The sequence below is a fragment of the Amblyomma maculatum genome, chromosome 1 (assembly GCF_055883805.1).
Source record: "Amblyomma maculatum isolate TAMU_Amacu chromosome 1, ASM5588380v1, whole genome shotgun sequence".
In the NCBI taxonomy this organism is placed as follows: domain Eukaryota; kingdom Metazoa; phylum Arthropoda; class Arachnida; order Ixodida; family Ixodidae; genus Amblyomma; species Amblyomma maculatum.
The window spans coordinates 229,281,159-229,308,570 of NC_139344.1; the positions used below are offsets into that span (position 1 = coordinate 229,281,159).

General features: G+C 45.8%; 2 protein-coding genes and 1 pseudogene across 6 annotated transcripts in view; 1 reads left to right on the top strand and 2 right to left on the bottom strand.

Annotated features, from left to right (window-relative positions):
- The window catches only part of LOC146205848 (twisted gastrulation protein homolog 1-A-like), a 31,801-nt gene extending 25,407 nt beyond the window's left edge, over positions 1 to 6,394 (top strand). For both annotated transcript variants that reach the window (XM_084590498.1, XM_084590499.1), the window contains exons 3-5: positions 66 to 263; positions 2,252 to 2,459; positions 4,663 to 6,394. In XM_084590498.1, the coding sequence (XP_084446624.1) occupies positions 66 to 263; positions 2,252 to 2,459; positions 4,663 to 4,864 (608 nt within the window). In that variant the 3' untranslated portion in view covers positions 4,865 to 6,394. The remainder of the gene's footprint in view (positions 1 to 65; positions 264 to 2,251; positions 2,460 to 4,662) is intronic.
- An 11,169-nt stretch (positions 6,395 to 17,563) lies between these two features.
- Positions 17,564 to 27,412, bottom strand: part of LOC146205849 (uncharacterized) — a 46,995-nt gene continuing 37,146 nt past the window's right edge. For all 4 annotated transcript variants that reach the window (XM_084590495.1, XM_084590494.1, XM_084590496.1 and 1 more), the window contains exon 10: positions 17,564 to 18,336. In XM_084590495.1, coding sequence (XP_084446621.1) covers positions 18,151 to 18,336 — 186 coding nt within the window. In that variant the 3' untranslated portion in view covers positions 17,564 to 18,150. The remainder of the gene's footprint in view (positions 18,337 to 27,412) is intronic.
- LOC146205850 (uncharacterized) lies at positions 25,511 to 26,994 on the bottom strand (annotated as a pseudogene).

Sequence of the window (27,412 nt, forward strand, 5' to 3'; positions counted from 1 at the left end):
TTCTGATGATGTATGGTGGCCCACTGATACATGATGTGATTTGTTACTTTTTTTTTTCCTCGTAGAGATGTGCCCACGGCAAAATGAAACCATCTCTCTAAGTCATAAGTCCAACATAGAAGATCTGCCAGACCCAACGCATGGGTTATTTGCCCTCCTCACAGAGGAAGCTGACCGCTCTTTGCGATGGCGGTCATACACGTTTCCTGTGCATGTGGCACTGTACAGTCCTGTGCATGACAAAGACATCAAGCTCAAAGCAGGTAAGCGATAAGCTTTTGTGCTGACTTTTTGTTGAGTGGGCATGCATACATCACTTTTAAAACATTGCTGAAAATGAATTTGGTAACATGCTGCGAAAGTGAGTGTCACCATGTTGCTCTATTCATTCTCTCTTGCAAACTACTGCTCCTTGTTGGAGTGAAGGCCACAGCTTGATTTTAGCATGTTCTATTATTATCTTGGGAAAGTAAAAAATGCTGTTCTCTAAATTTGCTCCTGTGGAATGATCAAGCACGTGGTAAAAGCAACAGCTCTTTCTGTGTATTGCAGAGTGTCTTTTGAGCTTCTATCCCACTTGACGTCATCTTACCATTTCAAGCACCTGAAATTGTTTCTGTTGTCAGCTACAGATGTTAATAAAAAAATTTGTACTTTTTCAAAATGATGCACTTAGAAAAGGAGAGCATTTTACTATAGTGACAGCCATTCTAGCTTGACATTAATTGCACTTTTCTAACGTGGTAAAAGATTAGGTGAACGTCACTTCAACAAAAATATCTTCAAGTATTCTTGAGTTGATAGCATATCTGAAGTAAATCCTACACAAGTCAACTGAAAGATGTCAATACAGGATTCTAATGATATTTTTAAGTTATGTATGCTTATGGATAAAAAAAATGTAGTGTATTTCGATATATGCCAAGAAAGTTAAAATGGAAAAAAAAAAAAAAGAAAAAAAAAAAGAAGCCTAGCTCTAGTGGAAGCAGGGTTGTGTTTAGGGATTCCTATCTTCATGGCATATTGCTGAAGATTGCAAAACTTGGAAAACTTTAAGACTGAAGAAGTTTTGTGGAACAAACAAGTTTAGGATGTAAACATGCCATGAAAGTTTCACTGTAGTCTTAAATAGATGCAAAGTAGTCACGTTTAAAATGCGACAATGTAATACATTAACATTCTTTGTAGTATAAGGTGCCATTTTTCCCTGCATATTGTTTCAACGGCTGCAGTTTACAGGACCTCAATATTTGTTCTTGAAGTGATTGACAGATTCATTTTTACATGCAAAAGGAACATTTCGGGCTATCAGGCATCATAGTGAAGGGCCGTGAATTCATTTCTTCCACCTGCAGTGAAATCTCTGTACACTACAGCCAAGGTCAAATCCACTGCATCGAATTCTTTCATCCATGGAATGCTTTAGCCACTTATCTAGTGTAATTGATTTGGTCTTCAACTTAAACTGTGAAGTTGCAAAATTTAAGGTTTCAAATGTTTTGGTTTTTTGGCAGTTCTTCCTTGAAAGTAGAGGGCTTGACCTGAAATTATGTCAGGCTGTACGTCAGGTTTCCTCCATGCTGTGGGGCAGTTGCTTAGGAGAGCAGTTCCGCTTTCCTTCATGGGTGGCATGTTTTAACTAGAGCTGTTATTAGCAGTGGAAACACCTGAAGGATACATTAGCACATCTGTTCTTTTTTGTCCTTGCTGTTGAGTATGTATCAAGTTTTATTGCTCATAATTGTATTGTTGCACATATGTGACGCAATAGTTTTGCTTCTATGTTGCAGTGCATACTGTAGCAAATAAAAGCAGTAATCAAGGCTTTCCATGAGTGAACTTTTCAAAGCCTCACAGGGCCATGTGCTTCATAATTTACAGGGCCTTTGACCAATACAGCCCGTCGCTAATAAGAATTTATGACTAACTGAAATGAGGTTGGCACATTTAAAACATACCTGGCCTGCATATGATTGCAAACCAAGTTATGACTGCTTTTCAGAACCGAAGGTCAACTTGTGTTTATGCCTCCACTTGGGCTTCAAAATTGAGCAGACTAATATAACTAGGCTGAGTGCGAGGTAATAAATACTATTTGTATTTTCTGACAAGCCTTAGTTTTTATTCAAACAAAATGTACCTACATCAGTGCAAGTTTGAAGCAGGATATAGTAGCCAGCTTGTTAGCAGCACAGTGCACGTCTCTTGTGGCAGAATGCTTAATGTTCTGTTCATTTTTACTCTCTTGCAGTGGTGTCAAATGGGAACGCATCAGAGGTAGTTGAAGAAGAGGACGTGCAAGTTAACTGCACTGTGGCATTCATGTCACAGTGTATGTCACTCAACAAATGCAGAGAGTCATGCCTCTCTATGGGAGCATCAAGCTATAGGTGGTTCCATGATGGTTGCTGCCAGTGTGTTGGCAGCATGTGCATCAATTATGGGATTAATGAAAGCAGGTTAGTTTTTCTTTTTTCCATTTTAAGATAAAGTGTGATGCATGGCCACAGTATAGCAGAAAACACATCTATTGGGTGTGTCGCATTGTCAGACTTGCTAACGCTACTGAGTGCACAGGCACACAGTCTTTTAACAACACTGGCGTTCATTTGTTTTGAAGCCACGTGATAACAGCTCTGATGAGCACAAATGAGAACCTTAAACTTAAATTTCACGCATCATATAATGTAGAGTTCTTTGTAGGACTAACTGTGACCATGTAAAGTTTGCATACTTTTTTGGGGATTACTGAAAATATGGAAGAAGGTTAACTGCCAAAGTTAGGAATTTTCTCCCTGCCAGTGTGGCCAACCTTAGCCACATCATTTCAGGCCTGTTGTGCTACCACATCTGTATAACCTACCAGGGCATGTGCCTAATTGATGCAAAAACAAAAGGGGTTGGGAGACTTACCCTAAGACAGACAATCTTGGTGCACAAAGAGCATTGTTACTTATTAGTCTTATAAAGGTGTTGCCTGCATTGCAGTATTCATGCTGTACAACCTTGACATCAGGATGCATATTCAAAAACATTGTTGGGTTCAGTTCAGGCCAGGCAGTGCCGTGGTATATTTCTTTGAAAGAGCTTATCTGTTTTAAGTAACCTTTTGCACAGTAAGTTAGCATTGCATTTGCAGGGAGTGCAACAGTTTTTAATATTTCCTTTTTGAAATATTCCTCGTCCTCACCTGAATTCATTGCTTACATTTTTTTTTTGCTGTACCCTAACTTCAGACCCCCAGGTTTTCATAAAAATTGGCTACTACCGCAATGTCGTAGTTGGCAATGTGCTTTGTTGGTTAGTGCTTTGTTGACATCCACAAAGCACTAAAACAGGCAAGGATTGTTTGCCAATTTTGTTCTGCACGAGTGGCTGAGTACTTTTCAGTTATACAAACAATAAAAAAAAAAAAAGGAAATAAGCACCACTTTTGCCAGACTGCATTTTCTTTTTGCTGGAATAGGGCAAGTCCATTACAACAAAACTTCGGATACGATGAACGGAATCTGTGTGGCTGTCAGGTTCGTTATAAGTGAGCTTGACTGTACAATATATATAGCTTATAAGTGAGCTTGACTGTACAATATGTTATATTGTAACATCAAGGGATCAGAAAAAATTGTTTAAGCTATCCAAAGTTCCAATTATCAAATGGCCCTGAAATGACAAGAACCAATTGCATCATGGAAAATTCATTTGGTGAAAGGCTGAGCAATGGCCATCTGCTTTTGAGGTTAGAACAGCACCACATTTTTTGCATTGCCTTCAGTGCTTAATTGCGTGCGCACTGTCATGGCATCAGGGCAGAATTGCTCCCAAGCGTAATGTTCTTCATGATGCGGAGCGGTTGCAACGATGCCCTCTCAAGTGACTACGTCACTTGTGAGAAGGCTTCACTACAATGCACGAACGGCACTTGACGGTGCACAGCTTTGGCACAGTGGTAGAACCACATGACTGGAATGAGATAAACATGTTGGTTGGTAAAGTGTTGCCAATCAGCTTCTGAAACGATGCACAGCTGGGCATAGTTGGCAGGCTGATGCACGACCAACCACCACTGTCACCGTAAGCTGGCATGGAGGTTACGACAGCGAAAGTTGAAATGAAGTGCCCGGCCTGTTCTCAGGCAGGTCGTCTGTTTTTCGTCATTCTTGCTGTTGCCTGCATGTCTGAGGTGTGCAGTCAACCCTGCAGCATGCAGTACTACAGGCTTGAAAAGGGCTATTTTGATGATCGCTAATTGCAAATATCGTTCTGGAGCTCGAATTAACTGGTGCGAGACCCATAGCATCTCGAGACAGCCTTAAATTGCGAAATTTATGCATGACCTGGAGATAACAAGTGAAATTACTAACAACTTACTGCCTTGCCGAGGCACTAAATGTGTACCAAGCACGATAGCATAGCTGATGAAACTGGTTCTAATCAATAGATCCCCAAAGTGTTCTAGGAGACTGCAGCCCTATGTTGCTTACAAACATCATCGCATCTGCATTCTACCTGCAGGTAATGCGAGATAACACAGTTCTTTGCATTAACTGTGTGTGTGTGTGTGTGGGGGAGGGGTGCTGTGTTCAGGTTACTTGCTCATCACAGCTGTGCATCTAACTGCATAAAAGCGGCTCAGAGTAAGAGTTTTTTATGTTGTCTCAACAGGTGCCTCCAGTGTCCATACTCAAAGGAGCTCATGGACTTTGAGGATGAGCAAGACGAAGAAGTGCCCATCGAAGATCCTGACCGGCATACCTACCAGCATGTTGACTACAGTGACAATGCTTACAGTGCCAAGGAGAAGGCTGAGGATAGAAGCAATGCAGTAGACACTTCTGCTGCTGCTGCCAATGCAAACTCTACGTGAGGCCATCTGCTGGTGCAATATAACTGTGCCGGGAGTGTGTGCCAATGGTAGTCAGTGTACATAGACTGCAAAGTGTCTCTTTCAGGTTGCCAGCTGATGCGAGCAAGCGCCTACAGCCATTTGGGCCACTCACTCGGACTGCATCTCTACAAGGACAGTGCACGCGTAGTAGCCTAATATATTGAATCTAGGGACAAACTGTGTGTTGTACAGCAGACGCATTCGCTGAACCGGGTGGAATGCATTCTCCTACAAACAGCCAAACTGATGTGAGTGGACTGAAAGCCTGTCAACGTCAGTACTTCAGCAACATTCATGAGACAGCGTTGCCAGCTAGTGCAGTTTTCACAAGTCACCGATGCCTTAATTCATACAGCATCGCCAGGCTTTTTCTGCATGTTCCAAGTACAACACTTCAATGTGCGTGTGAGTGTGTGTGCATGTGTGCGCGTATGTGTTTAGCTGTAATGGCTAATATTGCTGCTACCTGCAGGCAGGGGGGGAACAAGGCTTTTACATGCTGTGACATTGTTATATTTATTTAGGAGACAGGCAGTGGCAACACGTACCTGTGAAGCTTACCATCTTGCTGCCTACTTGCGGGCCTCTTTTGCAGGCAGAGCAGTGCACTTGAGAGTCCCCTGTGACAGTCTTTGGGCAGAACAGATGTGCCAAGGGTTCCAACGACTCATGACCCATTATTCATTTTTCATCGCCATGCAGCAGGTTAGGTAGTCACACTCAGGGGCCATCATTCGACCTCATGTTTCTCATATTTCTAACCGTTTGACAAAGTGCCAGCATGTTCATGCTTCATGTGCAGCACGAATGCCTCATCATTATTTGCAGCCATGTTGTTCCACGTGTACAAAACACAGATTCATAATTTGTGCTCGGTGTGCTTTGTAAACAGTATTTTTCACATTTTTTAAGGTCACTGATAGCTCTGTGTGAAAGAGATTGAGGCTCTGGTCGCTCGTTAAGAAACTATGCTTTGTATCATACCTCGCATTGCTTGTGCTGGTTGGTGATATTCTCACAAGAGTTTGAAATGTCGTGAATACCATGACGTCCTGTGGAACATGTCTGAAAATACAGGAAGTGTATCATATATTCTTAAAGCACCGGCCAACTTTTCATGATAATGCTTGCATTCTAGAGTGACAAGCAAATGTGAAGTTTTTGCAACAGCAGCATTTGTGCTCGGCTGCTTTGGTAGGCTCTACATTTTTTTTTTTGCCCATTCAAGGCCTCCGAACAAAAATACCAAACCACCACCACAGTTGTGTTGTAAAGCATGAATTTATAAAGATGTGTAAAAACACTACAGTCATTGGTTTTATTGGCTGCAAATGCGGTACAAGCACACTAGTCCGAAAAGTTGTAGTACTGGTGGCGTAAATTCCAATATTTGCATCTCTTACACTGAAGGCCAACAAACTGCGTTTTCTTGTGCATTGTTTCCTGTCTTGTAAAGCTGTTTTGTAAATTTTGATCTCCATTAAAGATAACCCTGATGTTCCTTCACAATTTGTTTGATTGATACACATACTACACAGAAAGGAGACTGCACTAATGTGCAGACAAAATTTTTTTTACACAGTGTGCAAGCAGTGTAGATTTTGTTATACGGTGAGAAATAAAACACTTGCATAATGAGCAAAACTGGCTTTTATGGCACCAGCACCTCTTATATAGCTTTACGTATGTACTATATAATGTATAATCGGTAATAACAAAACTTCACAATAACCAAATTGACAGATAATTCACTTTACAGTAGCACCTAAACACACTGGCGCTACTTTAACGAGAACATAAGTAGCAAAACTGCATGCATACATCTAAAGAATAGAGCTTCGTGACGGAGAAAAAAACATGCAAGCTGCACTTCTGCGTGGCTTAGTTCATGTCAGTTTGCAATCAAAAATGGGTAAAAGAAACACTTCAGCATTGCGAAGTAAATGCATACTTTTGTGGACCCCGAGAGTGGTACTATCCCATAAAAGATTATACAAAAAAATAAACGAGCTATTTCTATACAAGATATGAAGCTTGGTCCATAGTAAGTGCTTCTGTAAACGTATGATAACACTTGCCAAATATTATTTAATTTCACATGAATAGATTCTGCCGAGACATATTTTTAAAACAAAGTGTTGTAAAACACTTAAAGCCATAATATGCCATATCATTAGGTCATCCAGGCTAACAAGTTTTTATTAAAGGGACCAACCACTGAATTTTGACCAACTGATTTCTTTCCTGCAAAACTGAAAGCTTTCTGCCAAAAACGCTTGCTCTATTTCCCAATGGTTTCATCAGAAAAATTAAGAATTTTGCCAAGAATTTTTTTATCGATGCACGCGTCTATTTTTATGTACCTCGACGTTGGAAACCACAGTCGGCAAGCGCGATGGTGACCTCATGTAGGCAGAGCTGCACTGAAAACTAATAGACCAGTCAGCAATTAGACATTTTTAGTCAGCTGCCACAGAAAAAAATGTATGGCACACTTGCGTATGTCTTGCTGACGAAAGTTTTAGTGAACCGTGGTCGTTTCAAGTAATTCAAAACACTGCAGCACCATCTAGCGCACATTATCAGCGAGCGTTGCTTTTTTTTTTTTTTTTTTTTTTTAAGAGGGACATACTGAAGGGAAGAGCATAAAATATATCAAAACATGGCAAGCATTCCTAAAAGAAATAAAATGTACTGTGTGCACATAAAGCAAATTAGTGATACTTTGCCAAGATGTCACATGGCACTTCAATTTGATTTTTGTAATTTTATATTTCAAGCTAATATTATGAATCTTCTTTCCTTAGATGTTGCGGTACTCGATCTCTACAATATGGGGGGCAAGATCTCATTTCCACCACAACCTCATAATACATTCTGGTCAGTGGCCGATCCCTCTACGCCTTCTGCTGACCAATAGCAGTTAAACCACCGCTAAACTGGACAAATATCCACTGTACATTTTTTTTTTCCCTAGCTCAGTAAAAGGAAGAATTCAGTAACTCTCCCGTGCCAGTATTTAGTACAAAAGAACTGTGGGCCCTTTACCATGTGCACAAATGCATGCGTGTGTCACGATGGTGACTGTTGCACTGATGATGGGCATATACAGTGGCCCAGTGTAAATCCTCACTTAAGTATAGCACAACACACTGCAATCAACACCATAATTGCTAACCACAGGAACAAACGCATTTATTAAGCAGTGCTTTCGAAACAAATGCTGAAAAGTACACTGTGCATGCATAGACTAAACAAGGACTGCAATATTGCATTCACTCAAGCAGTAAACAGTTCAGACAGTGATTTTTGCAGTATAATGATGCAAACGAAAGTTTACAATACTGAATGGTGCACTACAGGCTTCCATGTGTTGGGTTTGCTAAAAGACAAACAAATGTAGGACACTTTTCTACTCACAAATACCGTGAATTGATATCAAAAACTACTTTGGTAAAAAAAAGAAAAATCTACAGTGTTCAGATAGTTTACTTTTATCTTGCGCTCGTAGCTTCACGCTACAGTGAGCAGTACAGTGTAAAAGTTTGCATAATTCGTGACAATATGCAATGAACTGTATCCAAGCGCAGAACAAAAGTAAATGTTATGTCATGCACATAGTACATTCTTGGCACAGCTACTGATCAACCAAGAACAGAAGCCTAGCAATATTTATGAAAAACTCATCCAACAGCGATACAAAAATAAATCCTTTCTGTTATTATGGCATCAAGCCAGTTGCCATTATGCTACCTCCAATAAGAACACAAAAATATTGGCGTTAGCTTAATGCACATGCAACATGAAAGCATTATTATGATATGAAACTTGTGCCAAGCAAGGAAAATTTGTTGTGAACCTTTTACTGCAGCAGAAGAGAGGAAGTGGATTTTTTGTTTTAATGAAGTAATATATAAAGAGAGGAACACTTATAAAAACTCGTTTATTTCGGGTAGAGTAATAGAATAAGACACAACACTATATGTTAACAAAATAGTATAGTTGCTACGCGGCTGTGCTGATAATTTTCCTTTCAGTAAAATTTATGCAGAAGTAGGGTACATAATATTGGTCCCATATGCAACTGTTCCGTCAGCTGATGTCTCACTTATACCTGTCTATGCCGATTGTCTGGGTGATTAGAGCCATAGCATTAACAGGGGAAGCCAATATTCTGAAACCCCTTTATACATATATCATATTAATACTCACTGGCTTTTTATCCAACAGTGGCCCTGAACTGCACTGCATCAGTTTCAATAAACTGGCATTGGCAGACCTCATTTTCATGAAGCCAATCCCATAGGAGGCACCATACTAATGCTGCCGTTTGTAGCTACCTGCCATATTTATTGCAAATTTGCATCTAGAACAATTAAAATGCTTTGAATTTTTAAAAGTGTTCCACCCTTCAGAAAAAAATATGATTTTTGAAAGAAAAGAATGCCACACACACACAAAAAAAAGCAGCATTTAATTTTTCAGAAGTGAAATGAAGACAATTCACAAGAGTATTTTGGTGCATGCTAGATAATCACAATACTTGGGTACTTTATACTGAATGTTCTTAGATGCGATGAGTCTTTAGTGCCCAGTTGCAAGACATCACAAGTCAATCAAATTAAAATGAGTAACTAGTACTTTTAGACAACTCTTTCAGAGGTAACAATGCTTTCCTGTAGACAAAAATTACTCAATATGTGCAGCATAAACATTAGTTTTGGTTTTCAATACAAAATTCTAGTTAATTCAACATGCAAAGCTTCATCTATTCATCGCAAATCTGAAACATTACATTGCAGAGTGCATAGAAGTTGGTTAATTAAAAATTCAGGTTCTGAAAGTGTGTTAATAGTAAATGAAATTTAGTAAATAGTGTCATAAATGCCTTCATAATAATAGTGAAAACTTTTTGGGAGCGGCATTTAATGAGTTATGCTCTAATTACTGCATATTTATGCCTCTACATTTTTACATGTGAACTCAGTCCTCTTTAAAATAAAATATGGCTAATCAAAGTAAAAGAGGTAAACTAAAAAGAGACTTCTTCTATAACTTCAGTACTCGCTTGGTCTGAAGAAGCCCTCATATAGAGCAAGAAGCAGGCTTTTCCTGAGCTACAGTCAATTTTTTTTTTTGCAGTGTTTACTAAACTAACAGGTGCATCGCTTCCATGACCCTCAGTAACTGCCAGTGACTTGACAATATGATCAACGACTAATCAGTCTACTTCCCTACAGTGAGCAATACTCGCACAACAACTGTACGTTATGACTGTGCCAGAGAACAGTACATTACATACACAATACAGGCACTCGCAATATTTGAACCTAAGCTCGTGAACCAAGCATAAATGGAAGTAAATCATGCTGATATACGTGTTAGTGGAATTGAAATTTATAGAAGGGACACGACTCTGAAGAGGCAAAATTTGGTCCGATAAATCAGTTTTAACAGGAAAAAATACCAGTCCTCCCCCTGAAACTAGGAAGCTTATAGATGATCCCCATTTCACCAGTGGCAAAGCAAAGCTACTTATATCAATACAGTCTTCTTATGTGCAAATGTGTTACACCTCTTAGCCTTCAGAATGCAAAGTAGGTTTGTGGCATGAATGATACTAGCATCCAGTCAAACTGCTCTGATGCTTATGTGAATGGATATAATTTGCTGCTACTTTGGGCACAATCTAGGTAAATGCATAATTGACGAGTTTATTTCAGATAACTAAGCTGACAAATATCAGCTATGCTTTTGCTTTGAACAAGTCTTATGTGTTTTACCTTACTGAATTAAAACAAGAAATAAAGTTTAAGTTTCGTTACACAAGAAAAAATGGTAGTTGTTCAGCCAGACATACTTTTGACTACAGTGTTTCTAATCAGATTTGCTATCTGAATACTATCCCTGCAACAATTTTTCATGCAGCCAAGGCTATGAAGCTGAAATGAAATATGCCTCTGTTCCTACACAAGCCCAAAAAACGGTACACCATATTTGTTATTTGGGAATATTTTCTAACCCATATGCCAAGTTTTAATGTTTAAAAAAAAAAATCATAAGGGAAAAAACAATTTTTGTGATTGCAATGAATTTGCTAGGCGCGCCTAATGAAAAGAAGCTTCCACAGATGGTGCAGCTAGCACCAATGACACACAGAAGCTGCTGTGCAGACAGTAACGCACCAGGTGGCCAGGTGCATCAGTGTGCAAGCAAACTACTATTTGGCAGAATGACACAGTTAGGGACTCTCTGCTCCTTTAGCCTTCCATCCATTGCCAAGAAAGCTGTTGCTGAGAGTACCAGCACTCCCTGTAGTAGTAGTAGCATGCAGTGAAATTTGTGGTCCAATTTGTACTTAGCATTCTGTGATTGAGGAATATTTCCAAGCTACACACTGGAAAGGTACCAGTAGGAAAACTACTAGAGGTTAATCATGAGCTACACTGTAAAATTTTTTTTTGTGCTGGTACTAATTCTATTAGGCTAGAAAGGCATCTGACGATCCAAAGAAATTTCGCCAGTCCCTTGAGTTTGCCTTACAGAGAATGCACAATATCAGGTAACCACTTTCCAATGGATGATAGTAAACTGCTTAAAGAGACAGAGTATGGTGAGGCCACCCAAAAACTACAGAAAATAATATGCCTCTGCAGATGCCAGTGAGGGCAAACTGAAGTTGGCCTAAATCAACTGATTATCCATTCTAATGTAGGAAAGTACAAATCGAATACAATAAAGTGCCACCACTGGCTGCTTCCGCATGAAAATTACGGTGATGTCAATTCAATATCCTGATGCAAGTTCTTGAGGTTAGGATACACTGTCATTATTCATTCCACGATTTTGCATTTAGTGACAGGAAAAATTTTCCATTTCTAAATTCAGTTTTCACAGCAGCAAATGCACCCTTTCTTGCCTAACAAACATCAAACATAGCCACAGAGAAACAATTTTTTTGCATAGAACAAAAATTGGAAGGGATTCTCCTCAGTGTCCCTTTGACAAGCAGTGTGGTTTAACCTGTTACGACAATGAATAAATGAGAGCATTCAACTGAGCCACGCATCCTTCACTGACATGCTGAGCAGCAATGTCACCACCCCCACTTCATAGCTAGCTTTGCAAATCTCTGTCACAAGATGGCATATCTAAACAAGGAAAGCCATTACACTTTACAGAAGCTGTGGCAGCCTTTAAACTCAACATGACTATTGTCCAGCTAGCATATATATAATATGTCACTATTTCACAGAACCAAGTGTGACGGTGTAATTTCCTAAATATCAGCGGTATATCACACCGTATTAATGGCAGCAATATGTACGCATCAAGACCTGCCAAGTACCGAGTCAGTAAAGTAGGAAGCTTCAGCCCTGAATGTGCTAGAGGGGGAAAGAGTGCACAGCACAAACATTCACCCTTGCTGCCTAGATTAATTCCTTTCAGCACACCCGGAAATAATACCCAGTGCGTGCTAATCAACTGCCCGACATGTAAGAATTCCAGTTAGTAAAGAAACAAAAACAAATAGCAATTCCAGAGCCCCGGCAAAACATTGTTAGCAATTAGTCTGTAAGCCTGCAAGCTTTCAAGGCATCCTTTGCAATGCTGTCTCACGATAACAGGCCTTGAGTGTTCGAATTAAAACACACAATCTCTGGGAGAATATCAATAAGCTCAACATCCAAACAGTAAAACCAATTTAAAAACTCACAAAGGTGATCAGATACCTGAAATAAAAAATATCCATAATTTATCAACAGTTTATATGTGCAGCCTTTGTCAAGAGTAAGACTTGCTAATGCTCACGGGTTTAACGTCCCAAAATGGCTCAGGATCTGAGGGATGACATAGTGGAGGGCTCTGGAAGTTTTGACCACCTGAGGTTCTTTAATGTGCACCGACATTGCACAGCACACGGACGCCTTGCCTTTCACCTCCATCGAAAAGTGGCCGCTATGGCCGGGCGAGATGTTTACAAGATGAGTTAGCTCTGTCAGGCTTCCGCCCCCTCTCCAAGGATGGCACCACGGTGTGCTTTCTAAAGGCCTTGTAAAATGAAACCTCCCAGTCACCCAACCCCAAGGCAAAATTTATGACCACTCTTAGCAGCAGCCGGTCTACATATTACGCACGGAGCGTCCGGAAAACTGGACAGCAGCAGCACAGTAGTTCAATACTGCCAAAAAGTCTGACTGCCTTAATGAAATAGTTGTGGCTTGGAGCTTCTATTGTTTTACCAGCAAGACAATTTTTTTTTTTCTTGTTTCCCATAGTTTGGAGTTGACCTGCATGATGCAGCGAGTAAATCGGGTCTATTGTGCCTCTGTTGCCATATAATATTAATATGCAATTATAACACGAGAGATACCTTTTCACTTTTATTTCGACTAAAAAAAAAAGCCCTCTTGCTACACTGCGGGTTGGGCGCCACATTTGCAATCCACGAAAGGCCGACATAAAGAAGCCTGGACGAAGCAGAAGCATCTACAATTATAAATAAGTGCACTTACAGTAAAAAGAACTTGCAGTGTGGCAACAAGAAAATGAAGGTTTAATGGATTACTTAGGCCCCCATGGCTGAGATAACATCCACCACAAAGCAGTGGGTAGCCTATGCTGGCTGGTCTCAGATAAAGAACACACTGCATCTACGTTTTCCGTTAGTTTAGTCTAATGCTACAAGTCAGCAAGCAGTTGGTAACATAAAATTACATACGTCAAAATGTTGGTTAAACTAGTCAAAACTCAATTTAATGAAACCCGATTTAATGAAGATATCCCTATTTTCCTCAGACGTCAGTATGGTCCAATGTTTTGAATAACTTGAAATAACAAAACAGATTTCGCTGTCACGATTTAGCAAACTTTTTTATCGAGAAATGAAGGTAAAAAGGTTATTTTTGGTACATTTTAGAAAAGACCCAAAGATGTATTGACATCATGGAGCAACTTTGTCTCGATTTTTCCAAACTGCATGGTGAAAGACGGGACGGGAGTTATATATATTTGAATTCACGAGATTTTTGCCCAACAGGAAAATGCCTACCCGTCGACCTGGTGTCGGCAGCCGTGCCACATACCAACACCGGGTCAGGTGTTGGATGCCCTTAATATGCTGCGACAGTTTGCCAGAACACACAAAAATCCGTGTAGTTGTTGTTTAAAAACAGCAAGCAAGCAAAGATCAAAGACTTCATTGCTAGGAAAAAAATTGCAGTCCCATGGGACCCTTCTTGCTGAGGTAAATTTTTTCTGCCTCTTTTCATACATGCTACCAGTGTCGATCGTTTACGTGGGCCGCAGATTCATTGTAGCAACATAGCATAGTGAGCAATTCGGTATTGCATTCTGAAATGCGGAATGACGAAACAGTGCAACTTTCCTGGTCCTTTGTGTCAGTTGTGCTGTTATGTTCTTTCAAAGCAATTTCATTCTCAGCGCATTTACGCTTCACAAATATGATGCCACGGTACTTCCTTGATGCCGCTATACCACATAATAATCAACTGTATTGGATTAAGTGACTGAGAAATGCCTCCCTTGATTTAACAAAATCCCCGATTTAACGAAATAATTGTCAACTTTGTTAAATCGTGCTTGAACTGTATATACTCCAATAGGTGCCCTGTGTTTGCAGCTACTTATGTTGAAATGATGTATCTTTGATGTCTTGTAATCTGTCTGGTGAAAAGATCATCAACCAGCAGTCCGCATGGTCTGCAGGTCACGCTTTTCGAAAACCATGCCATGAACTGACAAGTAAGCCTGAACTACTGCGCTGCAATACATGTCCCTTGCTGCCACAAGTGATTCCAGGACAGATACGCTCAGCCTCTGCTTCCTGATTCAAAGCTTAAGAAATTCACAGTGGAGATGAGAGGACAGAGCTGATTTCACATAGAAAAAAACAGCCAGGCAGGCCAATAGGCAACCTGCAATACTGTCGCAGCACCATAATGCATTGCCTAGTGACTGAATGAAGAAATCTGGTTCGGTTTATATAGGTTAAACATATTACAGTGCCTCGGGCTATGAAGGGGTGCAGCAGTAGAATGCTCTGGATAAGTTCGACCACAAAGTGTTCTTTAGCATGCCCCGACTAGAGGTGTGCACGGGCTGAAACTTTGGGCCCGAGCCCGGCCCGGGCCTGATGCTACAGACCCAAGCCCTGCTCTGCCCGACTCGGACAGGGACTGAGCCCGGCGCGGCGCTTAAATTTATGGCCTGGGCCCGGCCCGGCCTGGCCCGGCCCGTTATGCTATAATTGCAGTTGGAGCGATGAAAAAGAAAATAATTTCAGGATGATGGGTTTATCCAAGATCTTAAAATGTTGAGTTCTCACATTTGAAATGAACAATTTGCTGAATATTTAGGGGCACAGGACGTAGGTAGAATCAACTTATTGCGCAAAAACAAGTTATTCATTGAATTGAGACATTTGCGTTGCTCTTGGATAATGAACACGTTAGAGCAGAAGTTTTTTTCGGTGCTACAACTTGTGGCTGGAACGACTAACGCATTCTTTGACAGGAAAGCAAGTTTTCGGTAAGCAGCCTGTTTGCTTCTCTAAAAGTGCGCTAACTCTAAACCTAAACAAGGGGTTGATTTTGTAGCCAAGTACTCGGTGAGCTCGCCTGCCTTATTGTGGGCCTTTCAAGTGAAATTTTCGCAACAAGAGAGACAAGACGAAACTCGTGCATCACAGATGCTTTGAGCTATGTCCCACTTCAAACGAGGCCGTGCAGAGGCAGGAGTAAGTCACAGTAAAGACATGTGATAGGCAACAGCGGGGCGCGAAGTTTGAAACGATACCTAAACATCAGCGCTGGTGTTACCAAAGCGGAGATGCGAAGCCCACAAGCATATCACAAGCTTGGTCACTGATGGCTACCAAATATCTGTTCGCGGCGAGGAGGAAAGGCAGGTCGACGCCGGGAAAGAACTTGGCAGCTCTCGTGTAGGGACAACATGGGGAAATTCTACGCATTCTAGGCGCTTATCGCACTATGGCCGTATTCGCGCTTTTGCAAATGTTGCGTGTTCGTGATCGGGGTGTACGGCCCAGCCCGCCTGAGACAAATGTACCTTGGCCACGGGCCGGGCCGGGTACGGGCCTTCAGGCCGGCCCGAGCCCGTGCACAGTTCTAGCCCTGACATCGCACAGCACACAGTGCTTTGCTTTTCACCTCCATCTAAAGAAGCAATTGTTTGGGGCATCCACATAGCGTTTCCAATGCCACCTTTCTGTGTTGCCAATGAAAACATGCATAGTGCATTGCACATAGCTAGCTTGTGCTAAGGAACAACCTGTCACATTCTGTTGAAGCTACATGGAGTTGGAGTCACCTAAATACGTCAAGCCACCATTTAGGCTTCATCACTTTTAGGATGCAGCCTTGCCTGGCATGACCCAAGCAACTGACAGTAGTGACTTGCAGCAATTCAGTGGAGCAATCATAGCTTGTGACCACTGCAGGTTGCTTATAGCCTCTGACATGTCAGTCACCGGGTAGCAGCATCTTCTGATCCATGGTGGAAGTTGTTGTCATTGTGTTATCAGTGCAATCGTGCTACCCCTGGTTAGCCGTCTATTGCACTGCCATCCTGCCATCCTGCAGCTTGGGTAGAGTTCGCAATTTGAGTAGAGCTCAAATTTTCATAATGCGCTATCAGTACAATGAAAATTACACAACTTCTTTCATCTCAAAATTTTCTTCTGTTTTTAAGAATTTGATGTGAGAGACTACTGTGCTGATCAGCAGCCTCGAATATTGTCTGGTAATTAATTCCACATTCACTGTTCAATAGACTCTAGGGGCATAACAAAGCTATCATAAAATCTTGAGTGTTAAATGAAAATCTTGAAGCACTATCTGTCTCTCCTACTACTTGTGATAAAGCATGGATGTGCAGTCTGCAGTTCTGTCGATATAATCTGCAACAAAATACTGATGGTGCCTTGCGCACGAGCGATGCGAACTTGCCCTTTTTGTATTTTGTAAATAATGTACAAAGCTCCCCCTGTCCTTTTTTGCTATTGCTCCCCTCTGTATTTCCCCTTGCTATCCTCTCCATATCCCCTTTTCTTTCCCGCCGACAGCAGCTCATGTGCTTCAGATTTTAGATAGCAGTTGCCACGGCCGGCAACACTCTTTTCCTTCCTTTTTGATTATTTAATAATAAACCACCAACACCACCATTACCAAATGCCCTACTAGCCAGGATTTCAGCTCAAAGAGCAAAAGGAATCATACTCATATGTACGCACAAACTGTGGGTCCCACTTTTGTTTTACCATTCTATCGAGATGAATTATTGCTTATAGTGAATTGGCAGCAGTCTTTACCATGTTATCATGCTTGCTTTCCCGCGCTCTTTATATTCTACTGCTATGCAGCATGCTACCAACTTTTCCGAGAAACACTGCATTCAAACAAAAGTGGTGTGCATGCAGGAGAATTTAAGGATGGGAAAAGCAACTGACATTAACCTATGATCTTAAGGCCTAGTGAAATGAACTTCTATTACACGGTGCCAATATGTGAGCAGCAGTGGTGGGTGGCTCCACGGTTACAACCTTATGGTATGCTCGATATTTAAGCAGATGTACTGGTAAGCCTCATCCAGTCTGAATGACTAGCTCAAAAACTTGCCCCTCGAAAGTCGTGTCTCTTCAAAAAAAAAAAAGAGAGAGAGAGAGAGAGAAAGAAAGAGCGACAAAATTGTTTCACAGCTTCTCTGCAGCTCTGCTCAAACTAGAGAGCTTTGTTATAAAGTAAAAGACGCCGTTCCAAACTTGTGGCAGCATGCCAGGCTGACAACAGTCAGCCTAACAGGCGATCGACGGAAAAGGTCATAATACTCCTGCCGACTCTGTGTACCATCCACAGCACACTACAATCAAAGTTAAAACAATAACTAAAACCAGAAAAAGTTTCAATTATAATATTCTTATACTGGTACTTTTGATGCACAGCCATGAGGGCAGCATAAGTCGTGATATAAACCTTCCAGCAGCTCACATATCAAGTGCTATGCCTGCACAGCACGGGAGGCTTCAAAGAGCCAAATGTATGCCCAGGGTTGGTTTTCGCTTACGTGCTTAATAACGCTTCCGCACACAACAGTGAGTAACACTTGTTAACCAAGCAGTGGCAGAGTGAGAATACCTGTTACTGGCACCACTAAGTAAAGTGTTATGCAGCTTTGCGAAAGAAAGCTGGGCAGACTCACTAGAATGTGAGATGCAAGCGACAGTGTCACGAGCCATGCCCAAACAAAAAATAAGAGTTGACACTGCCTGAGAAACCAGCCCCAGCAGCATCGTCAAGGCAGCCTCCATCAATGGTAGCATCGCCCACAGAATGTGAGAGGGGCAGGTGGACAGGGAAAGAACTGGACTGCTTCAGAGGCCAAGTAGAGGTCTTAACAGCTCTTGTCTCTTGCTGCAAAGATAAAAAAAGAAGCACCAACGAACACCTTCACCAAAAAATATAACGGTATAGGCACACAGTGATGTTTGCACTGGCAAGTCAACTAACCAATCATAACGTCCCCATTTACTTTGTCTTAACACACCGCTTGTATTAACAAATGAATTGCCTTTTGAAGGAACTTTACTGTTCTTAGACCTTTCCTTGCGCCTCTCTGATGACCATGTGTGCTGGCGCTATGAGCCAAGGAGCCAGAAGCCTCTCATGCCATACCAGTCTGCGCATTCCAAACTTGTCAAGCATGGTATAGCCAAGCTATGTTTCCACAATGCCCTGGAGAAATCGTGGCGTCACAAAATGGAATACAGCTCTCAGACTCAAGTAGCGCGTTTACAAGCGGCAGGATACCAGACTTTCCTGCTAACATCCGTTTCAGATAACCTATTAAAAGACACCTTGACCTCAGTCGGCATTGGAGCCATTGAACAGAAAAAAAGAAAAAAGAAAGGTCGTGGTTATCCCCTACTTACATACGGTTTCTCAAAATCTCAAGAAGGTGATCTCATGTGCCAATGTGAATGTGTTTTTTTCTGCACCCGACAAGCCGTCTAAGCTTTGTCACTTGGTGAACTCGGGCAACACAAGCAAGGGGGGCTGCACCAAGAAGCATAACAGATTTGTAAAGTGCATTGACAATGTTGTTTGTGTACAGGTTCCGCTTTTCTGTGGCAAGCACTACACGGGCCAAACAGGTAGATGCCTCAATGACCAGATATGAGAACACAAGAACAAAGTAGAAAACAATGTTTCCGGTCATCTTCGCATTCACTGCAGGGACTACACAGAAGAAAGAAATAAAAAGAAAGAACAATGTTTCGCCATTTTCAAGCAGTGCAAAGCCGACAGCCACATTAAGATCACTAGATAAATCATATAGCGTATGAAATTAAAAAAACCAATACGTAAGCACCACATCAATTGCTCTGTGTGATAAAGAAATGCGCTTTCCGAGCCATCGATAAGGAAGCACTGAAATCTTGTCATATGCCATTGTTGGCACGTGCAGAGTTCCAGTCATGTCTTTCATGTAATTTTTAATGTGTGAGTGTTTTCTTTCCTTTTTTTGAGATTATCCACCACTGTACTAAAACAGACGCAGAGCCTCAATAAACATCAGTTGTAAGTTCAGCGCCGTGTCTATGTCTTCCCTCGTCCTCGTCGTATGCGCTGTGCCATAATGTCTAACCGACATGCCAAAGCGTCTACCTGGTCGCCCTCCCCACAAACTGACGTCAATTTTCTTGAGAAAAAGAAAAAAAGTGGGTTCATTACAGTGCTCTCACAGAAGTCAAGGCAGCTGCGCATGCTCCAATTGATGCACACGCGCTGGAATCTGCAACTGTAGGGTGAATATAGACAGCCATTTGACTTATGTAAAAAGTCACGGTGCCGGCTCTGGCACGTACACACTGCAGGTATTACAGGTGCCAGCATCTGGCAGGCACAGAACTAGATGTTGTGCTCGCACCTGCTGCCGCGCACATGCACAAACTGACACCGGCATGCGTGCACGCACAGGGGGATATGCCTAGGAAGTGTCCATGGACCTTAGACAATGACTATGCGTATGCCACGGACGCCCATTCTAGAGGAGGTAAGCTAACTGAAACTACCTTAAGCAAGCATTCCAATAAGTGTTATTCTCCTGAGACAAGTAGAAGATTTTGAATAACAAATGCGTACATGTATTAATAGACTGAACATATGAAAATGTTGTATATAAGTACAGGCCTTATTGTCTACTTGAGCAGTTTATAACAAACAAAGTTTCTCCTGTTTCACATGGCCATTCCTTCAAATACTGCATACACGATTGTCGAGGGCATCCGACGCATACTAGCAATAATACAACACCACAAGTACACTTCAACAAGTTATGGGGGTTAGTCTCGCAAGAATGCGCCACGGGGGGGGCTAGACGCTACAGTCGCCTTCTAGCCCCAACGTGCAGCCCTAACAGACAGAGCTGTGACCCCCAACCCGCGGTGCGAGAAATCGCTACTGCGGCGGGTTCGAGCCAGAGGGGACAAACGCCGAGTTACGTACTCGAACAGTTTATTGTGCTCGAGTAACGGCAAGGAAAATACGCTCAAGAACAACCGCCATGTAGCGAGCGAACGCCGCGTACGGGGGTGAAATAGAACCACCTAAGGGAGAAGCACGCACGAGGAGTGAGAGGTAGTCTGCTCACCTGCGTGCGGCTTCGTGCTCATGGCCCGCGGCAGTCAGTGCGCGCTGAACCAGGAGCAGAGGGTGAAGGCGGCGGTCTCCCAACGGGAATGCTGATACGTGCGCGTGCACGCCCAACCGTCAAAAGACACCGAGGGAGCTGCGACAGACGCGCATCTCACCTCGGCTCGGGGAGAGGAGGTTTCCCGGGTATGCCGGTAGGAAAGAAGGAAACCCATGCAGTGTCGCCGCGGGAGCCTGGGAGGATGGGATGGTGGCCAGTGTGCCCTCTCCTCGCGGTCTTCCCCAAGAGCGTACGTAATCACGCGTGTTAACTACGCGCGGCCCTTTATAATGGGGGCAGGGGATTATGAATCCCTACATCCCCCCCTCCTTAAAACCGCCGTACGGCTAAAAGTAACTGCGTTCACCCAGATATATACTGAGTGGGGCCGGCTAGATGCCGTTTAACTTTTAAACCCATTTAAAGAAAAGCGCCAATATATAAAGAGTTGCAGACAGCTCACAGCCATGGGTGTCGGAGGGGGAGGCATGGCCGACGACCACAGGAGACGACCATGGAGCAAGGGTGGAAGTGTCGATGACCGCGGTAACCATAGGTCCTGCTTCTTCGCCGTCAGTTAGCCAAGCACGGAAATATCGATGGCCGCAGGCGGGCCTCTGCATTCATCCTTGGTCAGCCAGGGAAGCTTGCCGGGGAACGGTTAGGAACTGCGTCTTCGCGTTGCGTAGCGTGGTGCAGGCCCCCTCAGCGGGTCGTCCGCTCGCTCCCGGCCGGCCTCTTCCCTCCGTCGTTGACGCCGCCGATGGCGAGGGCAGCGGGGCGCCAAGCTGCTCCCGCTGGTGAAGCCATGGCCGCGAGCACAGAACGGCGTCGAGGCGGTCTCTTTGCTGCAGCTTTTGTCGTGCTAGACGCATGGGCCTGTTCCTCGAACTCCGGCTGGCCCGCTCCGTAGCCGACCGGAAACCGTTTGTCTTGGCCTGGTTGATGGTGACAGCATGCCTTGGGTGCAGGAACGCGGCCACTCCTTGGACGGCTTGCCCCTCACTGCTGCAACGGTCGTCGTGGCCTCCGCTGGCTCCCCTCCTGGCTGGCTGCAAGACTGTCTTTTCCCTAGTTACATTTTTTTTTATTTTTACGTTTACAGTATTCCTCTCTCTCTCTCTTTTTTTTTTTTCAATCTAACCCCACTCTGTCTTTTCCAAAGAGAAAGCGCGTGCTTGCTCTGGAAGAAAAATGTACTGAATATCGACAGGGCGTCCCGTCCGTGTTCAGCACGAGAAATTACTCCCTGCGCGTTGGTCAGAGTTACGTCTGCCGTGGGCGCAAGTTGTAACGAGGCGCGATGTTCAAACGACGACATTGGCCTCCCGGTACAGCTGCCTGCTGGCGAGGGAGTGCGTCCTCCTCGGGCATCTCATTCCCCCTGTCAACGTAGGGTTTGAGATCACAGACATGCACCGGTCCTTCAAGTCCGCCAGCCTGTACACGAGCGAAGAGACCTTCTGCCAAACTCGGTACGGTCCTGACCATTTCGGCGCCAGAGAAGCGGAGAACTTCTTACTGGTGTCGCTCAGGACATGACTGCGCCTCAACACGAGATCACCCGGTTTGTAGTGAATTTCTCGGTGAGAGCGGTCATACTGCGCTTTCTGCTCGGCGCGAGCGGTGCTCAGATTCCGTCGTGCTTTGTCCAAAGCCTCCGTCATCTTCGCGCGCAGCCCGGTCACGTAGTTGGCGCGTGCCGATCGAGCATTCGGGTTGTTGCTACGAACCTGTAGAGTACGGTCTACGGGGTTCGACAGCTCCCTGCCGAGGTTCAAGGCGGCAGGTGTGCACCCAGTTGAGCGATTCACGGTTGATCTAAGAGCAAACCCAATCTCGGAGAGACGGGTATCCCAGTCATTGTGCGTCTCCGCAAATGCAACTAGCATGTGCTTGATGTTGCGGTTCACGCGTTCCGTGGGATTCACCTGGGCGTGGTACGTGGTTGTTCTCTTGTGCTTAATGCCGAGGGCAACACAGGAGTCCACGAAGAGCTTAGCAGTGAAGTACGACGCATTGTTCGTTATCAACTGCTCGGGGTAGCCAAACCGTGTAAACACCTCAACCAGCTTCCCCATGATTACGCGTGCCGTCAGCTTTCTCAGTGGGAAAAGCTCCACCCATTTGCTGAAATGGTCTGTGACAACGAGCAGAAAGTGGTTCCCGCTCGGGGCCCTGGGATAGGGTCCCATGACGTCACAAGCCGCAATCTGCCAGGGAGCCTGGCTATTGATCGGCTGCATAAGCCCAGGTGTGCGTCCACCACGTGGCTTAACCCTTTGGCACATGTCGCACGAGCAGGTGTAGCGAATCACCTCCCGCTTCATGCCAGACCAGGTAGCGAAGTGACACAACTTAAGAAAAGTCATAGGGCCGCTCGCATGCCCAGCGATGCACGTGTCATGAAAGTAGCGTAACAACGCCTTTCTCAGTGTGCGTGGAATCACCACCTTGAAGGACTCGTGTGTCCTTCTCGGAAGGGAAGTATCTCAGCAGGACGCCGTCAGATAGGAGAGTCAAGCAGATAGGAATCCATCGCGCTCACAGCATTACCAGCTGTGTTCAAGCGCCCCGCGCGGGCAGCAATACCAGCTGCCTCCATGTGTGCCACGGCCGCGCCGCCCAGCTCCCTGAGCCCGTCAAACACCTTCTGACAAAATGGATCCTCTCGCTGAGCCTCTAATAGCTCCCTTCTGCTGAATGCGCTCCCCACTGAACTGATGCAGTACAAGTGGGTAGCTGCAGTCGCGCTGCTCCGACTGAGGGGCGTCGCGGAGGGGGTAGCAGGGTTACTGCCCCCGCCGCCAACGGGTGCGCGCGAAAGCGCGTCTGCCACCACGTTGTTCTTACCTCTCCTGTAGCGCACGGTAAAGTCGTAACGTTGGAGAAGTAGCGCCCATCGCGCTAGGCGTCCGCTCGGCTCGCCTAGGCGTCTCAGCCATGTGAGTGCCATGTGATCAGTCTCAATCACGAAAGCGACTCCGTCGACGTAGTAGTCGAACTTCCGCAGAGCGAAGATAATCGCGAGACATTCCTTCTCTGTCACGGAATAATTCTTCTCTGCGGGAGTTAATGAGCGGCTGGCGAACGCCACCGGCCTCAGGCTACCTTCGTGCTCCTGAAGCAGAACTGCTCCTAAACCCAAGTCACATGCATCCGTGTGGATCACAAATTCCCTGTTCAGGTCAGGCAGCCTCAGCTCTGTGGTTTCCGCGAGCACATTAGCGAGGCCTTGCAGTGCAGCCTCTTGCTCGGGATCCCAATGCCACTTAACACCTTTCCTTAACAAAGTCGTTAAGGGGGCTTGCAGAGCGGCGCAATCTCGGATAAACTGGCGATAAAAGTTCACCATCCCCAGAAAGCGTCTCAGTCTGCCTACATCTGTCGGCTAGGGGAACTGCCGAATCGCCCGGAGTTTTTCCTCGCATGGCAAAAGGCGTCCATTGTCTAGCGTGAACCCTAACAAGGTTATTCGGGTCGCCACTATCTGAGTCTTATTTGGGTTCAAAGTGATTCCCGCAGACCTCAGTCTTTTCAGTACGTCCCTGAGATGGCGTAAGTGCTCATCAAAGGTTGCCGAATACACCACAATGTCATCTAGGTAGGCAAGAGCGTGGTGCCACCTTGCATCACCTAGGACACGGTCCGTAAGACGCTGGTACGTCGCCGGAGCTCCAACCAGGCCAAATGGCATTCGGGTAAACTGGAAAAGACCCCTGTGACAGGTGAACGCAGTCTTCTCTCTGTCACCGGGATCCATCTCCACCTGAAAGTATCCTCTACTGGCATCGAGCGTAGTAAAGTACTTCGCTCCGCCAACATTGGACACGATCGAGGGAATACTCGGAAGTGGATAGGCATCCTTCCGTGTCACCTCGTTCAGGCGGCGATAGTCCACACAAAGGCGGGTAGTTCCGTCGTTTTTGGGCACCAGCACCACTGGAAAACCCCAGGGGCTGTTTGAACGTTCCACGACGCCTGTATCGACAAGTTCATCCAGAGCGTCATCAAGCGCTTTCCTCTTAGCCAAGCTGACTGGCCGGAGATTGCACTTCCAAGGAACGGCGTCGCCTGTCTCAATTTTGTGCCTTACTAGCGTAGTACAGCCAGGCCGCTCAGTGAATACTGCGTTGTACTCGTTCAAGAGCTGAGACAAGCGCGCTTTTTCCTCCCTTGATAAACGGCTCAAGTTGTTCAGCAGAGGGTGGGGAGGCCTGCCTTCCCCTGCGGCGCAGAGTGCAACCGCAAAAGGGGCAGGGGGTCGCGCGGGAGGGGAGTCAGTCCCCTCCGCACCTTTTCTCTCGGCGCGGTTGACCGGCGAATTTGTCTGCCCGACCGAAGGCGTTTCGAGGAGCTTTTTCGGGCACTTGTTGCGTACGTCTGCACGCGTAGCATCTGATAGCAAGGTTACTTCTGATGCTTTTTGAGGTTGAACGAAAGGTTTCAGGGTGCCACATGCTCGCTCCCTATATCCTCCATTGCAGACATCAATAACAATGCCCGTCTTAGCGAGGAAGTCTCTACCAAGAATGATTGGGACCGACAGGCCGGGGAGGTGGGTGAGGCGCTGGCGCCTGACTCGTTTCTCCCATCGCACCACAAGCCGCGCGGCACCGCTCGCGTGCGCCGTGCCGCTGGCTAGTCGGAAGGCGAGGTTGCTCTCTCGCAATCGGATCCCACTCCGACGGAGATGCTCGCATACCTCGTCGCCAAACAACGAAGCGGACGCTCCTGTGTCTAGCAAAGCCATGAACTTACGCTGGACGACAGTAAGCTCAATAAGTGGCACTGGCATGTCGCTGGGGGGACCAAAACGACAAGCCAACGGGGCCAGGAGTTCGTGTGACTCACTGAGCACCGCTGTTGACGCCGCCGGCTGTGCAGTCGTGCTCAGCAGTGGCTCCGCTCGTTTCCCGAAAGCGCGTGCTCTCGGGCAGCGGGGCGCCTGCATTCCCTGGCGTAGTGCCCTGGTTGGTTGCACCGGTAGCAGAGGGCAGTCGGCCGTTGTCGGGTGGGGCTGCTGTCGCCGCGCGCCGATTGACCGTACCTCCCTACCGGGTTTACCGTTGCAGGTGCGCGTTGCACTTGCGTCCTCGTGTCGGGATGCCGACCACAATTCTGCGTGTCTTCGCCGGGCGTAGCGTGTGCTGAACGCATGGCATACGTGTACGGGTCGAGAGCTCGGTCAGACAGGTCTCAACCGTTTCTCGTTTGTCCGTCACTGAATGGAACCAATTCGGCTCCCCGGGAACGAGGGTGAAGAGTGCCTCCGTTCCAGGCGCATCGCGACTAAAGTGCGTGCGACGCCGGCGGAGGTGGTTGATAGGTGCGCGAAGCGAGTATGTCCGCCTGTATGCGCTTGGCTGCCGAGGCGAGCTCGTCTAAATCTCTGAACTGAACTCCTCGTAGATAGGCTGCGAAGGTAGGGTGAGCTTGTCGCGTGACACGCTCTACCTTCTCGCCGTTCGGAGCCAAGGGGTATGCGAGACGATACAACTCGTCCATCGCCCTCACGCACTAGAGCAAGGACTCGTCTGGATGCTGAGTACGGAGCTCCAGCTCGCGCCGCAGACGCCGTTCGTAATCTGCGGGCAAGAATTCCTCGCGAAACCGCTTTCGGAACTCATCCAGCGTGCTTGACCGGTGGCCAATGAGGCGAAACCAGCGGGCAGCCTGATCGGTCAGTGAGACTGGCACAACGCGTGTCAGAATCTCGCCATCGGGAAGCCCTGTCGCCTGCTGTTAAGTCAGCATGCGGTCCAGGTACTCGTTGGCACTGATACGATCATGATAACCGCTATAACTGGGCAAAACCACCTCTAACCTCGGTCTTGCAGCTGGCGCGGATGTGTGCAGAGTCGTCTGCACGACACCCGTGAGGCTTTCTATGAGGCGCAAAGCGTCGCGCAGCATAGCTTCTTGGGGATTGGTCTGGCCAGAGAAATCTGGCTGAACGACCGGCTGGGATGTGCAGGGTAGCGGCCGCTCCGTGCACTCCATACCTCGCGGCATAGCGCTTGGCGAAAAGTGCCCTGCGTCGCCGCGCGTCTGAGTGAGTGCGTCGCGTGAAGCACAGCTCGGCTCAAACGATATGAGGTCACTGGGGCTAGAGTCAGCCTCTGTGAATGGACCGGCTGTAGCAGATACAGCCGTGCCAATAGGTTGCTGTTGGGAAGCCATATCGGAAAGCATTAGCAGAGACTGAAAGTCAGACATGCTCGCTTCCATGGCCTGTCTGTGTCGAAAACCCGATACACAGACACTCGGTTTGTCGCACCTCTGGCCCAACGTTCGGGCGCCAAGATATGAGGGTTAGTCCCGCAAGAATGCACCACGGGGGGGCTAGACGCTACAGTCGCCTTCTAGCCCCGACATGCAGCCCTAACAGACAGAGCTGTGACCCCCAACCCTCGGTGCGAGAAATCGCTACTGCGGCGGGTTCGAGCCAGAGGGGACAAACACCGAGTTACATACTCGAACAGTTTATTGTGCTCGAGTAACGCCAAGAAAAATACGCTCAAGAATAACCGCCGTGTAGCGAGCGAACGCCGCGTACGGGGGTGAAATAGAACCACCTAAGGGAGAAGCACGCATGAGGAGTGAGAGGTAGTCTGCTCACCTGCGTGCGGCTTCGTGCTCACGGCCCGCGGCAGTAAGTGCGCGCTGAACCGGGAGCAGAGGGGGAAGGCGGCGGTCTCCCGATGGGAATGCTGGTACGTGCGCGTGCACGCCCAACCGTCAAAAGACACCGAGGGAGCTGCGACAGACGCGCATCTCACCTCGGCTCGGGGA